Source organism: Hoplias malabaricus, chromosome Y, assembly GCF_029633855.1.
Source record: "Hoplias malabaricus isolate fHopMal1 chromosome Y, fHopMal1.hap1, whole genome shotgun sequence".
In the NCBI taxonomy this organism is placed as follows: Eukaryota; Metazoa; Chordata; class Actinopteri; order Characiformes; family Erythrinidae; genus Hoplias; species Hoplias malabaricus.
Window position 1 is genome coordinate 16,600,126 of NC_089820.1, and position 16,614 is coordinate 16,616,739.

The window sequence follows — 16,614 nt, forward strand, 5'->3', positions numbered from 1 at the left end:
ACTTTGTAGTTGAAGGATTTGTTGGTACCTCACACACAAATAATGCACCTTATTTATCTCACTTATGGATGTCACTGAGGAGGTCATGAACTTAATTTTTAAAAACATTCTAATCCAAATACGGCACAGGTCATACCCAGGTCACACAAATGTGGATTCTGCTGTAAAACCTGCCCGTGTTACCCTTTTAAGTTGCTGGAATAAACATCAAATACTACTTTTCTTACTAATTCTGGCCAAAAACTCTAATACCAGTTCTGCTGCTGCTGCTGGGGCCATATAAGAGCAGGGATTTGACAGCAACAGGCATGTCCACATAAGGACATACACTTCAATAACTTACAAGGACAGAAATTTTGTTTATTCAATATAGATGAAATGCTGTTGTTGAGTAACTATCTTCATCTTGTTCCTATGTCTTTTTTTTTTTTTAAAAAAAGGACACTGTTGGAATTAAGATTAAATACTAAAACAAGTTCTTATTTATTTATTTATTTATTTGAGAAATTATGCCTCGTTTTACATATTTGATATATGGATGCAGCCATTATTTCAGAGGCGCAATGCCTAGTCAGTAGATGATGTCTTATGGTGGTGTAGCACTAAACCCGAAAGTAGATCATGCCACATTCTTGTCAAAGGGCATAGGAAAGACTGATTTTTAGTCTTAACAGCTTTCCCCAATTTAAAAACAGAAAAAATATTTGGGAAGCCACAAGTGGGCGATCACCCTGCTGCTTTTCTCTCATCACTTCACTCTGGGTTTATTTAATTCTTTCAGTGGACCACAACTGCTGAGAGACTGGACTGATATTATTAGTTTTAAGTGTAGGCTGAAAAAACGTAATGCACTGCTCACAAATTTCCCACATAAGAAGTACTAAAGCCTCAGAATACGGAGTGAGAACCACGCAAAGCAACGTGAACATACACTGGATTCTCTCCTGGCGCTCGTCCGACAAGGTGTTGGCGTCGTTAAGGGATTTTGGAAATGGAAATACACAGTCTTGAAGGTAATGAAAGAAACCACCGAATTGCCACTTACGGATCAACCATGAACAGTTCTGTACATGTGTACAGTGTTTCTCTGTTACATCTCCATGGGTGTGTTTGTGTCATCATTTTGACTCATCTGGGGTGTGCATTTCCAGTGATTTCAGAAGTGCTGAGTTTGGGTTCAAACTGAAAGATTGTAAATGTAATTACATGCATATAACAGAAAGTAAATACATATGTGATTATACATTTATTTGTAGTATATGAGTAGTATAGACCAATATAAAGGAGGTTGTGAATAGGGATGAATCTAACCAAGCGCCAGGGCCAGCATCCCATCCATGGACTCGAGGCAGACGGCCAAACTTGCCCCAACACTACTGTCCGTCCCAGGCCTGACAGCGGGAGCCCAGCTGACATGTGACCAGGAGCGACACCTCCGGGCCAGAGGTCAGCACAGATCTCTGCAAATCTCCCCAGGCATGGCATCAGATTAAAGACAAGGGGAGAGCTTGCCCTACAACCTTAACCCGATAAGACCCTTGAAGTCTTCTGCTCTGACCTAGACTTGACTCCCTCATCTGCGGCGTTAGCTATTAATTACCGGCTGATAGCTGCTCAGTCCAATTCGTTCCGATGGTTCCTCGGTTGCTGAAGTGGTGGCTGGCGCCAGGCTCACTTACGCCAGCCATGGGGTAAAGAGCTCTTCAAGGAACCGAAGCAGCCATACTCGAAGAAGCCTTTGTCCCCCTGTTCAGCAGTGGCCGCAGGTGATTTGAGTGATGAAGGGGTCCAGACAGCATCGACTGGGGCTAACACGCACAACTTTTCTGGCACTGTGCCAAACAAAAGCGGATTAAACATGGTACGGTGGATTTGGAACTTCCATTGCCATGATTAGTTCTTCTGCACATTTCAAGATCAGATGAGATGAACAGTCTCCTCCAAGGAAGAAGCTCACTTTACAAAATGTACAGATGGTCCTAAAGGGCATGGTGAGGTCTGGTAAAGACCAATACATTCTGCTCATCCAAGGCCAAGGTCTATCAAATACAAGCTCCCCTGGTTCTGACCTTACACTGTTCTTACCCATTTACTGAAAAGTGTACATGGCCAAACCTGACATTTCCAGGAAATAAGACCTCCCAGAGAAAACGCACATGTCCACAGAGGCTAGACCAGTCAGGCGAAGCTGGAGGCCAAATACTTGTGTGAGGGGATGGACAGAACCACCCTCCCCACACACACACACACACACGCGCTGATTAGATAAGTCCTAAACCCACTCAGCCACACGCAGCGAAGGCCATGTTTCCCACTCACTCCCTATGTGCTGCTCGAAGGGAGAGGTGATAAGGTGGGCCGTTTAGGGGTCATTGCGATTAGATGACTAGAGAGAGCGCATTCCTGCCGGCTCATGGGTGGGACACTCTGCTTTCGGCATGTCCAACACTTACAGGTATGTGTGAGTGGGCTTTGTCTGTCCCTGAAATACCCAGTACTCGAGCTGGGGAATAAAAAAAGCTTATATCTATTACTAACTAATCACTTTGTCCACATTTGTCCATGTGCCATATCACCCCATACACTGCGATGCACTGCTATCTGCCAGAATGACTGTGTATTATAAGAACATTAGTTTATTTAGTTCATTAAAGTTTATCAAGTAGGAAACACCACTCCAATTCAGATATCTGCATTCAGATATTCCACCGTGCATCTATTTCAGTCTAGTCGCATCCATAAAACCTGGATCCGGCCCCACCTCCATGCGCACTCTATCACAATAGGGTTTGTGTGTGGAGGCAGGGGTAATTAGCATTGCATATGTGTCGGCTCGGGCCTCTCCACAATCAAGCGGTGCTGGCAATAGCTGGAGAGATAACTAAAGGGGTGAGGGTGGAGAGGAGGCACCTGGGGTGGCAGCGGCCTTAACACAGGCCCTGGGGTGTGGGAGGAAGAAGAGGGCCTGGGATTAGGAGTAATAGCATCATGGAGGGATCAGTGCAGCCTATCTCATTACGCCAAGGCACAACGAGCACAGCCCTCTCAAAGCAGTTTATAATTACGCCTTTCCAGGCCACAAACAAACCTCACTTATTACCCTTCTCCTTGGCGTTTCAGCTGTAGGAAATCAGACGCTAATTGCAGTATTTTCTTAATACTCAGCGCGCACGAGCAGCGCAGGCTGTTCACTACTCGTCCTGTCGACGTGTAATAAAGTTTTTATCTGTCAGCCCAGCGTGTGGGAGATGAGCCAAGGTCACAGCCGTGCTCTCCAACATGCGGCAGAAGAAAATATATATTCGCTCAACTTTGTTTACCTAATTATATAAATAATATCCGGTTTTTCGGGCAAAAAGAGAAACAAATAAATATTTTAATTTCGAGGCTGATTATAAACTCAAGGACCTTCAAGGATGTTTCCTTTCTAATCATCTACCACAATTATGTACATTTCCTAATATATTCTCAAAGCATCCGTGTTTATTTTTTTTCTTCGCATTCTTCTGTTTTCTCTAACAATAGTATTAAATGTGAATATCATTCAATCCTAATTGTAAAAAAAAAAAAAAGAGGAAAGGGGAAAAAAAAAAGAAAACTGAGGATGGGGAGGGGGGCCGCAACCACACACACACACACACACACACAAATGTGTTTAAATTTAATGACTAAATGCTATCAGCCAGAAGAAAAAAATAAAATCACAACATAACACGGAATGACACATCAGGCCCTAATTAATTGATTAGTGTTCTCTAACGGAGTATTCTATTATGTGCATTACGGCTGCTTTGATAGTAATTATCATGACTCCCGCAGTTCTCCCAACCCTCGGCAGAAGCAGCAACTTCTCGCCCTCCCTTATCAAGAGCTGTCAAAGAAAAGCGCCCCATTAGTCTGCCAGTGTAATAAATTGGCTGCATGAAACACACTCGTGGCCCACCTCTCGTGTGTGTGAGAGAAAGAGAAAAAGAGAGCCCTTGCAGGGGGGATGAGAGGAGAGAATAACGGAAAAAATAATAGATAGTCTCCGGTTCTCAGATGAGGCCCTGTCAAAGCAGAGTGAATATATGTTGACAGTTGTGCTGCTCCTCATGGCAGGATGCTCCTAAGTGAACCCTTTATTGGCACTGATGGGCGAGCAGGGATGCTGGTGCCAGTCCCCTCCCACACTATGGCCAGCGCTACTGAGAGTGCTAACAGACCAGCTGCAAAGCAGGACACTTGCTAATGCTAACAGCACCTGCCTGGCAAAGATGTGTGAGGAGAAGTGGGAACTGGACATGATAACAGCATCTGACTAAACACTAACATCTAACAGACAGATGATTGGAGATGGAATGAAAGATTCTATTTGCGAGACATATTCATAAAAAGCAAAGTATTGGTGTGTGAATAAAGCTCTGATGATCTGAACATAACATGACAATAGAATCTTGTTTTGTATTTTACTGCTTTTTTGTATTAATTTTGTAAACAACACTTTAATGCTATATTTGTTCACATCCAGGTGAACTCTGATCTGTATCGGTAAAGCAGTCCGCGAACATTATATTTGTTCATATGCTTTGAAGCAAAACCAACAGTAAAATGATGTTAGATACATGTGTCATGTGCCTATATTTATGTTTTATTTGTTTTTTCTAGAGATGGCTACAATACCCAAGAACATCAGAGAATCTCTCTTTATCATTAAGTCTACAGCAGTACAATGCTATACTCGTTCTCATGCTTTGTAAAGCAACACCAAATCAGTGCTATTGTTAGCAATCTTTATCTTGAGCTTACCTCGCTTTTAAAGCCCATTTCAGGTAGCGCCAGTAAAGACAACGTGTGCATGTGTAACAGCTTCATGTTCACAACTCCCTACAAAGCCTGGACCCTAATCCTCACCCATAGGCTATAGCTTTACAGCTAATGCTATCACTACTGTCTCACAGAACTCTCGAGTGATTTGGGCAAAGCCCAGGGAAAAACAGAGTAAACAATCTGATTACCCTACTCCAGATTAACCCTCATGAGTTCAGAAAAAGGCCAGTAGACTGCTCTTTTGTCATTATGCTAGAAATGTCAGCTTTGCATAAAGTCACTGTTAGGATACACCACAGTCGTTAGCACTGGAATGGAAGGAAATTTCTTTTCCATTCTTTGTTTTTCCCCCTTACTGTAGGATGATTTCCTTTAACTGAAAGACACATGCACTGTGAAGGGGATGAAACGGTTACTGAAATGAATGGGTTAACTGGTCTTGCATACAATCTATAGGATGCACCATATGGCTGAGTGAGGCACATGTTTCTGACCCTTAATCTGCCAATGACCCCAGAGTGACTGCGCGGTGACGCAGGTCCAGGGGATATCTGTGGGGCTAGCAACAGGCTTGAGCTTAGCATGCAAAGGCTTTTCAGGAATTTCAATGCCTGATGGTCACCCACTGACCATCATGTGAACTGCACTAAGTGTAGCATTAAAGCAAAAGTGTGGGGACATCAAACGTGGGCAGGGTGAGAAAGAGAACATTCATAGGGTAAGATTTAATTAAATGTATTTCATTTGCAAAGGTACAGAACCCAATATATTAAAATACACGTAATGCGACCCCGCCCAAATTTCTCACAATTATTATAAATGTGTTAGTTATATTAGTGCTGGGTGATATGAGCTCAAATCAATATCATGATTAATTGTACATTTTACCACGATTATAATTAATGAATGGTAATTTTTGTTTTTGTATTTTTTACCCTCATAGTTCAGTGACTCCAGTATGTTCCAGTATAAAAGCTGGGATAACTTTTTTCTAATGTTACTGTGAGCTTATTTCTCTCTTGTTTTGTGCGATTTTGCTTTGGTCGTTGAAAGTGTTTATTTATTTGTTTGTATTCTTTTGTTTTTCTCTTTTCTTTGTTTACAATTGACTTCTTTTTGTTAAGTGTCGTCTTAATTAAAGTCAAAACATTACATATCCAAACAAAAAACGCTGTGATTTTCTTTGGTACAAGATGCTCGAATGGCTTGGTTGGCGTCTGTGTTTAGGTTCTCCTCCATGTTGCTTCCATGTGGCATATAGTGCCAGAAGCATGTGACTACAGTGTGGTAGTGTAGTTTAAAAGAGACCATACATGAACACACAGTGGGGACATAACAGAATAAACCAAAAAAAAAAAAGAGATATAATCGATATAGACAAGACTATGTTGATAAGAACTTCTGAATGTTAATTTCGATCAATTTTTGATTAATTGCCTAGCCCTAGTTTATATATTGCAAAAATTCTCCGGCCGTACATTTCTGAAATATATTAGACATTCCCACATCTGAGTTTTCCCACTATGAAATATCATCACAATATTATAAAAATAAGCATTGATTATCCAAAAAAGCACACGTTAGTAAGAACAAATGGTAAAATACTTGGACAATTCTTAGTACTCTTCACTGGCAGGCCAGCCTCGCACTTTTATAACCAGATTACGAATTCCACAGAAATCTTTAAAATCCACAGAGGGAGTATTTTGCTGGTCCATTTTTCATTCATGAGATGCTCATTTCCTCTCTTTATGAGATAACTACAGATTTCTATGACTTGATTTTCTATCCTCCATTAAGATTTTTTGGGCAGAACTCCATAATCAGAATACGAGGGAATCAAACACATATCCTTGTGAATATATGAAAAGTGTAGAGTCATGCACAAAACAGTTTTTCTTATATTTATTTGAGTTATTTCAAATGTAAATTGAACAGAAGCTGTACTCTAATTAAACCAGATCATGAATTTTACACGGGACTTGACCATAGGTATGGGAGCATTCAAACATTAAAAAAAAAACATACATGAGCTTCACCTGACCCATGTTGCTTAGCAACTAGTTTCCATTTAAAAATTGTAATACAGAAGTGGAAAAAGCCGGGGGTGAGACGATCAGTAGGGACGTTAGGCGGAAAAAGGAAACAAGCCGGGAGATAAGATGAGATCGCTAGAAACAACAAAAGTGCAACATAAATGTACAGCTGGGGCTACTCTTACATTCAACAAGGTAAAACGAGCTGGCTGTATAGACTCATCATAACAGTACGGCACAATATAGAATGGACACTCCACATTCTCCATGCAAGTGGGCACACAGACCGTGATTATTGATTTTTTTCTGTCATAAAAGGAGAACAAATAGTTTGTTCATGGCTTATAGTTGATACCTCTGGCTTTCTCCTTCTTTTGAATGGGAATAACAGAGCAGTACACGGATGTCTGTCAGTAATGAACAGAAGAGGATGGCTGAAGGGGGATCACAGCCATTGATGCTAAAGCTAGTGGTCAATGCGACCCTCCTGTGATCTTGCTTTGACCAAGGCCAGGGAACGACAAGGGACGAGGCGAGCTACGGTGTTGTATGTAATTAAATGTGATTCAGTGATCAAAGCGGCTCGCCTTGAGATGACAGACCTGTATCTTCCAGAACTCCACACACCGTCTGGAACAGAGCAGAGAAGTGAGCAGGGAAAGATCAAAGGTGCCTTTGCATGCTAGCCTGGATTAGCGACATGCAGCTACGGACTCGGGTCACATTGGTGTAAGTGAGATGCTTTTTGACTAAAGATGTTTTTCAATGCAGCGCCGTAGAGAAGGTCTTAGCCTTCACTGACCGTACTCAAGTTCACCACAAATGGGGAGAGGCTTGTTTTGTGGCCTGCTGAGTAGAAAACAAAACATGGACTTCAAAAGACTGTGCCCTCCCACTCACCCCCAACAAGAGGAAGAGAAATAAAAAGTAAAAAAAAAAAAAAAAAAGAAACCTTGCATAACCCGAGTATCAGTGGGGGCTTTGCAAGTCTTCTTTTCTCGTACACCAATCAAATCTCCAAGTTATTTCTCTCCCCATGCCTTGAATTTGACCCCATCAGAAATATGACACGAATCAGAGGGGAGTGGAGAAAGAAAGCGAAAAAGCAATGTAGGAGTACGAGAGAGAGAGAGACAGAGACGGAGAGGGAAGGAGAACGAGTCAGAGAAGGAATGTAAGCTGGAAAGCAGAAGGAGAGATGACACAAAATTCCTTATGCAGCACAATGTTCCTGTACAGAGCTTCTTAAACGGAGAGCTTCGTTACATAAAGCTGAGTGCCAAGTGGGTCAGGGCCTGCCACTCATTCGGAGCAGCCGTTGGATAAAAGATGTTTAGGCCCCATCTCGCTCTCTCTCTCTCTTTCTCTTTCTTTTTTTTAAAGAGGAATAGAAAATGAAGGCCATGTCTTCTGATCCTCGGCTAGGCAGAGAAGGCAGAGAGAAATTACAACCGCCTGCACAAAAACTCCATCAAACTTTCATTCGCCACCACCCATGGGACTTGTATAAAGAGAGCGAAATTGGGGAATAAAAATAACACAAGGAAGTTGCACTGTGATACAAAGTCAATATGTATATTTATGACAACTAGAGCCTTCCCTTGTGAGCGCTCTGGTAAAGTAGATAGAGAAGAAAGGTAACACAGCAGTAGGGAGTCAGAGGGAGGGACTCTATCTTCCCCTTAGTCAGCCACTGCCAAATGGCTGAAGAGCTTTTGCACTGCATTAAGCAAGCTAGTGAGCAGTGTTCAGAATCCTTTGTTTATACGAATGTTATTATAAGTTATCCATTAATATTCAGCTATATATGACTGTTCCAAATACTCCCTATAGCAGATTTCAAGCCCTTGATATCGTAATGTGCGTAAGATCTCAGGACAGATCTCGTTCAATTCAAAAGTGACCGAGCCAAGTTTGATCAAAAAATATTTTCTTTCAGAACGACTGCTGTTTTTTTACATTTTAAGAAGCACTGGCTAATGTTCAGCCAAATGGACAGAGTCTGAAGTTAAATTCCCTGCATAACACTGAGTTTCTAGTTCAAATTGCTACATTAGTTATTTGGACTAAAGGCATTTTTCCAGTGCATATTCAAAACCAAAAACACAGCACAGTGTTGGGTTCTAGTTCTAGTTTCTGTGACAGACAGTTGGAACAGTCCTATTTTACAATAACTTTATAATACATTTTTTATTTTATAAGCAGTCTTAGGTTAATCAGCACTGGGTACTTTTGGTGTTTAGTCATTTATTGGCGAGTATGAAGTACAGTGGAACCTCTACTAACGAACGCCTATACCAACGAACTTTCCAAGATACAAACCAGGCATTTGAATATTTTTTGCCTCCACCAACGAACCATGACTCTAGAAACAAACCCGGGCCTCCGCTGAGCCAGCGGCTGGAAATGGCCACTGACCCCAATAGGCGAGTCTCCCAGCGCGCCCAGACTTGAGTGAGCGTTTAAGATTAGCAAATTGTAGTTTTAGCAATTTAGCATTAGTGTAAATAGCAGACATCGAAATTTGTGCTAAGTTAAGCCGTATCTACGCTTCGTCTCCCCACATTCACCCACCTACTCTCCGTTATTCCACCCACCCCCCACCTCCCGTCATACAGCCAGTGCCTGTGTTACTCCTCCAGCCAGTCGTCACGTCTTCAAGGTAGCGATGTGTAACCACTTAAAACTTTATTTCTTTTTTATTACTGTTACCACTGTATTTATTTTTTATTTTTAGTAATGCTACATGTATTTTTTTTTACTAATTTGAGAGTGTTGTAAACATATATCAGTTCAAAAGGGTGACTTTCGGGGTGGGGGCTGGAACGCATTAATTGCTTTTCCATTATTTTAAATGGGGAAAATTGACTCGAGAAATTAACTTTTCTATTTACGAACCGGGTCACGGAACGGATCAAGTTCGTAGGTTGAGGTTCCACTGTAATATGATTGCCTTTTTTGACCCAACAAATGCACGGCATATTTCTGCCTGTTTGTTCAGAATATCTACAAGTCTGACTTGTGTAGAGACAAATAAAACACATTTTTTTCTGTCAAGTGGGAAAATGTGGGGGGAAATAGCTAAATGTTCTTCACATTATCAATTTTATCCTTTCTGCAGCTGGCTGAAATAAATAATAATTAATATGAGGACATTGGCTCAAAGTCTAGTGTTTTTTCACACGCACACCTACACATTAAACCAAACTGGACCGCACGAGCTGAACAACAAATGAGTGAAATCTGCTGACATACGCTATATTTTCAATTTTCATTTGCCCTTTACGCTCATTTTGTAAAGCATACATACCCTTGTGTGCTTCATCAGCCTTTTGATGCCATGATCTCATGCATGATCATGGTTGACACCAAACACATTGTTCCAGGCTGGTCACAAGGTACGGCTTAGTTCACTATTCAAAAAAAAAAAAAAAAAAAAAAGCATGATAACCTCCCCACAATGTCCTGCTGAACTTTGCCATGGTAACACGGGGTGGCACATTCAGCTGGAAAAGAGTGACATTTCCTTTGATCTTACGGATAGGCTTGTGATTTTGAGAGGTAAAAACAGGCTGGAAAAATAAAAAAGGGTCACAAAGTTGAGCTCATCTGTGTTTCCTGGGGAAATGTGACTTAGGGCACCAACATCCATCAGGTGCATCTGAATCCTGGGAGTGGAGGAATAAGTGAAGGTATGTCACGGTCAGTCAACCAGTAGACTTTAATAGAGTCAGCGGTACATGGGCTGGGCAGTCAATAGCACGTGGAGCAACTCAGCTGGTAAAATATGGTAATGGAACTCTATTGAGTCAGCAGTACATGGACCAATGACTTTCCATTGTGCACAAAACATGGCCCAATGGAGTTCTATGCAGTGACTGACATGGACCAATGAAGTTACACAAGTGCTCCCAGAGCTATTGTACGCAAGCGTTTTTTCATCAAACATGTCTTTATTAGTGCCTTTATAGCGAGCCATGCTGCTGTTAGCATCTAAATTCAGGGCGAAAATCACTGAAATACGACTTTAATGTTCTCTTCTTTTGAGTTAAATTATAATAAAATGACATCTTTTTTTCAGAAGCCTTGTTCATCAACTTGAAACAGAACCAATACACTTTTACCCACAAAAAAAAAACGTGAATATTTCAGCTGACAAAAATCTTGCTCTAGATCAAAGAAGGCTCTTTTTTTCTCATGTTCTCCACACTGTTCTTCTCATTGTAAATAAAATTAGGGTTAATTACTTGTCTGTGCTCCGATCCTTGTAGTGGTGTGGGATGGATAATTACAGTTCAGGTACACATTAACTTACTTTTGTTAACAATTAATCACTGTTTACGTTGAGGGCGCTCTCCACTTTGTAATTAATAATCAGGTCCAGCAATGAGTAATAACCACAGTCCAGGTAGAGCAAATGAAGGGCTCAATGAGGGGCTCATCTGTCTATATTAAAAGACAGTGGCTTTTAAAAGAAAGCCATGAAGCAGAACTGTCACTGGGCGAATGTCCATGTGGGGATAAGGTGAGAAAAGAGCTGAGGTGTAGGTATAAGTGCGAGGAATATGTGTGAATTTAATGTGTGAAGATGTTCGGGGCTTGGTACAGGGTAAGGGTGGGAAAAAAGAAGGATGTTTGAGAGGGAGAGAAAGTGCGGGTAAAAGAAGAGAGTGATTTGTAAAGTCACTCTACGTGGGGCGGCTCTGTGATTCACATGGTTAAAGGGTAGTTTACACTTCCATCACAATGCATTGATCTAGAGATCAGGACTCAAGTGGATCACTTTTAGAATGTTAAAATCAATTGTAACAAATGAAAGTAATATAAGGGTGTATGCGAACATACATTTACATGCAGAACTGATTATTAATATGTTTTTTAGTGGGTTCCTTTTACAGACGCCAAAGAAAGTTGAGAGTTGTGAAAGAAAACCCCTGGGTTTGAATGCTCTTTCACTACTAAGTCTTTTACATGACTTTCAGGTGGCACTCAGTATTTGCCTGCATTATAATAATGCATTACTCATAACACACCATTTATAGGCCATGTAGATTTGATATGAGTTAATTCTAATAACTGAAATTTTAAATTGACTGCTGGGGGCTTCCTTTCACAATGGCAGACACAGTTGAAATATATCATGAGATTAACACTGTAAACCCTGTGAGAACCCGCCCCTGGAACACATCAACAAACACACACACACACACACCACTACACTGCTAAACTGGCACTGGCTGTCGTTTGTATATCTTTCACTAAGCAGACCAGGACACCTCCATAGCTGTGTCTTGCTGGTTTGTGTGGGCTGCTGGCTATCGGTACTGGCCTGTGCTGTGGGTCAGTCTGGGCAGTAGACCCAGCCCCTGCAGCGCTGCCAGGCCAGGGGGCTTTTCGGCACATTTGTTCTGGTTTATCTGCATATTTGGGCTGGCTTTGGTGTGCTCCTAACTGATAAAATTCTGCCAGTGTTTTCTAGCTTCGTTTGAGCCAAGGCACAGTGACCTTCTCCTGAAGACTCCCTTTGAATGGAGGGAAGGCTTAGGGGGAGAAAAAAAATGCAAGCCAGGCAGGTGGGGAAAGGGTCCAAGTTTTATCATGTTGGAGACAAAAAAAACAGAGATGTCAGGGGATGACACACACACACACAGACAGAGTGAGAGGGAGAGACCCACATGGTATGCTGGTACTAGCATAGTTTCACAGATGATTAAGTGCAACAGACAGGCTTGTCTTCACCCTGCCATATTGTACAGGTCCAAGTCCAACCAGCATACAAAATGCCACCAGTAGAAACACCACACACATTGTAATAGGTGTGCGAGTCTATGCGTGAAAAGCAATACTCAACTGCCCACATACACAGGGAGTCTGCCTGACCGCAGTCTGTTTGCCTCAGCTTTCAAACAATCTGGAGGATCAGAGAAAACCTGTTTTATGATCCTTGCATCTGGGCATGTGCAGTTTCCTTTTTTTCTTTGTGTGTTTTAATATTTGGGTCGATTTCTGATCAAGTGTTACTCAATCACAGCTTAGAGTATGGCCTTACAGCTTTGTAGGACATGGTGCTGCCGTTTACCAGCACAGGGAACATTTCAACACTAAGAAACTGCAGGATAAGCCGAAGGAAAGCAGGATGAGTCAAAACTCAGGAAAAAACAGGAAAAATGACTGATCACATAGAGTCTGCACATCCTGATAAACTGCAGAGTGGGGCTACTGTACATTTTTTAAAATCAGTGATGTCTACTGCCGGGTATTTTGAAGTCCTTGACCTTTAAAAAAAAAATCAGCTGGTAACGAAGCTGAAAATCTCACCAATAAAGCAACAATATTAAATCCATTGTTTAATAATACAACAACATGAGAAATCAATCACTTCATAGACATAGTATCACCCCCTGCACAACAGCAACATTACAAAAGCTCAAATAGTACATGCAAACTCAAAAAGAACAGCAAATGCACGTCCTAACCTTTACAATCACATTAATATGAAAAAGAAATCACCGAAATCAATTTACTGAATATTCTGAATACAATTAACCAAGCCTCCTGTAGATGTTTTAGAAGTTATGGCTCCCGATACAAACGCAAGGGTTTTAAGAAACAGCCTATCCTCTTTTTGAACTCTCACAGGTGCACACTACAATCATAATATTGATGTTCTTCACTACTAAAGCAACAGTGGAGGAAGCATTCTATCAAAGGAACTGACCTATGATCAGCTTCCCTTATAAACAGAGCTGACAGATAATGTTTGCAAGGAATGCAGTATCTGAGAGAGTAGAGCATTAAGCATTGAGCTCAGAGAAAAGAATGACATCACCCATGCTCTGCAGAGCTTCAGTGTAAACAGAAACGTAGACAAGTATGATGCTTTCGACCGAGGTCATGAACGACAAGGAACAAAGTTGACTTAGTTCAGCGCTGGCACAGGCGGATTATCCCCAGCCCACCCACGACACGGGAGAGGGCCTCAAATCCTGATTATGCCACGATAACATCAATAGCTCAGCACAAGTTAAAAAGGTGAAGTGATGTTTAACTCCTATGATAGGCCATGCAGGGAGCATGAAGGCAAGCAGAGTGGCAAGGCATAAAGCCCTCATCTGTCTGAGTGGGGATGAGGGCTGGGACAGCCTAATCACCTCCAACCTCCACCACCCTGCTCCGGATTACACACTACAGCTGTAATCCTGAATTACGGACGTGCTTGCTGGGTGCAGAGCGTAAAACAACCAAGGTCAAATAAGGCCACTAGACTAAAATGAATGAATCAATGAATGAATGAATCAATGAAAGACCGAATGAATGTTTTACTAGCATCAGAATGTCTTTACATTGGTATATGGCACATTTATGAATGAATAAATGAGTGTATGAAACAGGATGTGATCAGGACATGTGTGTTATACACTGTCAAACATAGAACTGCAACCTACAAAGGATATTTTCTTTTCCAATATGTAACAAAGTACTTTAAATGTCTACAGTTCAACAATTTGAAAGTGAGTTAACATCTACAGACCTGTCTTTGAATAAAAGGTTTTGCTTTCCTTTTCCTCAGCAAAGGTATATTTATCCTTCAACTTTATTAGAACAGGATTACATGCTTTGACAGATGGCTTGTCAAGTTTACAGAAGTGTAAACTATACTGTGCTGGTCACACACACAACTAAACTTGTCACATGTAGACAGACACAAAACCACTTCATCGGGATCTGTAGTTCTTCATTACTTTGTACCATGTCACACACGAAGCCATTTGTCAAAACATAGTAAGTGCTGCTGCACATACACCGTGAATGCGCAGCTGTTACACATTGTTCAATAAAAAATAAAATAAAATTTAAACAAACTACAAATAGATTAGCATTTTATATCATTGAAACTGGGCTGGTTTTACAAACTTCATTGTAATGGAAGTGTTGATTATGGTGGTTGCAAAACATGGACCCAAAGTAACAGGCAGCTGAGAGAAAAGGACTCGGAGAATTGTGTAACAACATTTTTCATGGAGATATACCCAGTGGACACACGTACCTGCTGAAAGGCGAAGGCAGTCAGGGAGCATGGCGTCTACCTGGGTATCCAGGGGCTCTGAGCTTGACACCCAGTTACAGCAGTTCTGAGAGTAGAGAGAGAGAGAGAGAAAATAAGCCATTAGTACGGTTAGCAACATGATGACAGTGTGTTTGTTGGTCAAGAGCACCTGGACATTCATCTGCCGATGATCCAGGATTTCAGTGATCACGCCACTGACCTCAGAGACCCCTGCAACCACCATCAACACTGTTAGTGAGACACGGCCACTTTCATTCCGTCTCTCTCGTCATTACTGGCCACAGACGAGAAAGCTTAATTAGAGAAGCTACTTACAAAAAAAAGTGTGTTATAAATTGTAGAATTTAGGTTTCAGAGCAACTGTCAGCCCAAACTGACAAACGGTGATTCAAGTGAACGCCGCCTTCTCAGATAATGCCACCTGTAAAAAGTGCTCCAAAGCTCAATAGCGAAAAATAGAAATGTAAATAAAATAATACAAAATAATAAGCAGAAGCAAATGAGATTCAAGAACCTTTTTTCATATAAAAATTTAAAAAATAAAAACAAAATCACTATCAAATAAATGAGCAAAGAATTTTGCATTTAAAATGGTGTCTTTTAAAAACCTATATTTCTTGTTTAAATATGATATGATTGTATCAGACACTACTGACTTCTGTAGTCATGGTTTAGTCCAACATTAATTACTGATTGCACTACGTACAATTTCACAAACCAGGAAATGACACCCAAAAAGAAAACCGAATGACTACGTCGACTAATAGATCCGGACAAGTGTCTTTTAATTGCAACTTCATCATTTACGATTTTTCAAGAGGGAAATCAGTGACACGTCTCAGGGACACACCAAAGCAGCATTGTGTGTTATGGACAATACGGAAAGCCTAGTTGTGTTTAGATGGGATATGGTGCTGAAGAAAAAGAGGCTCCTAAGGAATGCATGGAAAAGAAGGCTCTGGAGATAAGATAAAAAAAAAAAAAGTTCAATAGAAGAGAGAAATGTAAACGAGATTAGCGTGTTGCAGCTGGCGGCCTTGTGAAGCGCTGCTTATCTGAGCTTGTTTACTTTTGCAGACACTGCTCTGTCAGCCATTACAGCTTCCCCCTCCCTGACTGCGCTGCAACCCGGCCTCACTGTGACTCTGATTTACTCTCACTCACTCTCTCTCTCTCTTACACACACACACAGACATACAAGCCCTATCTAACCCAATGACCCCCTAGCCTTTACTCCCAAAACTACCCTCCCGTGACAAAGAAAGAGCAGTCCCATTGCCCTGGACACCCCACAACACACATCCTCTCTCACACTTGCTCACGCACACACCCCTCTGGACACATGACAGAACCTCAGGTCACATCACACCTCAGCCTGTCAACCTCACTCACCCCTTGAGCCCCGTGCCACCCCGGGGTCATCTCACAGCACACACTCCACCCACCCAGGTCCAGTGTCTACCCAGTGTGTGAGATGTATGAGTGTATGTATGAATACAAGGTGAATGCCAGGCAAGATTCTTTTGTTTCTCCGAGGCATATTTTTCTCACCATCCAACAATACACTGAAGTAGCAACGGCATCGTATAGGACAGTATTGAAAAGTTAATCTGAATCGACAATACAAATCTATAGAATGTCATTAGCACTCTGAAGGAAGTGCCTGCTGCAGTTCTGTGTGACATTAACTAGAAAGTATCT

The 16,614-nt window shown here is 41.5% G+C and overlaps 1 protein-coding gene across 3 annotated transcripts in view; it reads right to left on the reverse strand.

Annotated features, from left to right (window-relative positions):
* Positions 1–16,614, reverse strand: part of LOC136678603 (cotranscriptional regulator ARB2A homolog) — a 172,099-nt gene that overhangs the window by 32,997 nt on the left and 122,488 nt on the right. For all 3 annotated transcript variants that reach the window (XM_066656649.1, XM_066656651.1, XM_066656650.1), the window contains exon 10: positions 14,893–14,977. In XM_066656649.1, coding sequence (XP_066512746.1) covers positions 14,893–14,977 — 85 coding nt within the window. The remainder of the gene's footprint in view (positions 1–14,892; positions 14,978–16,614) is intronic.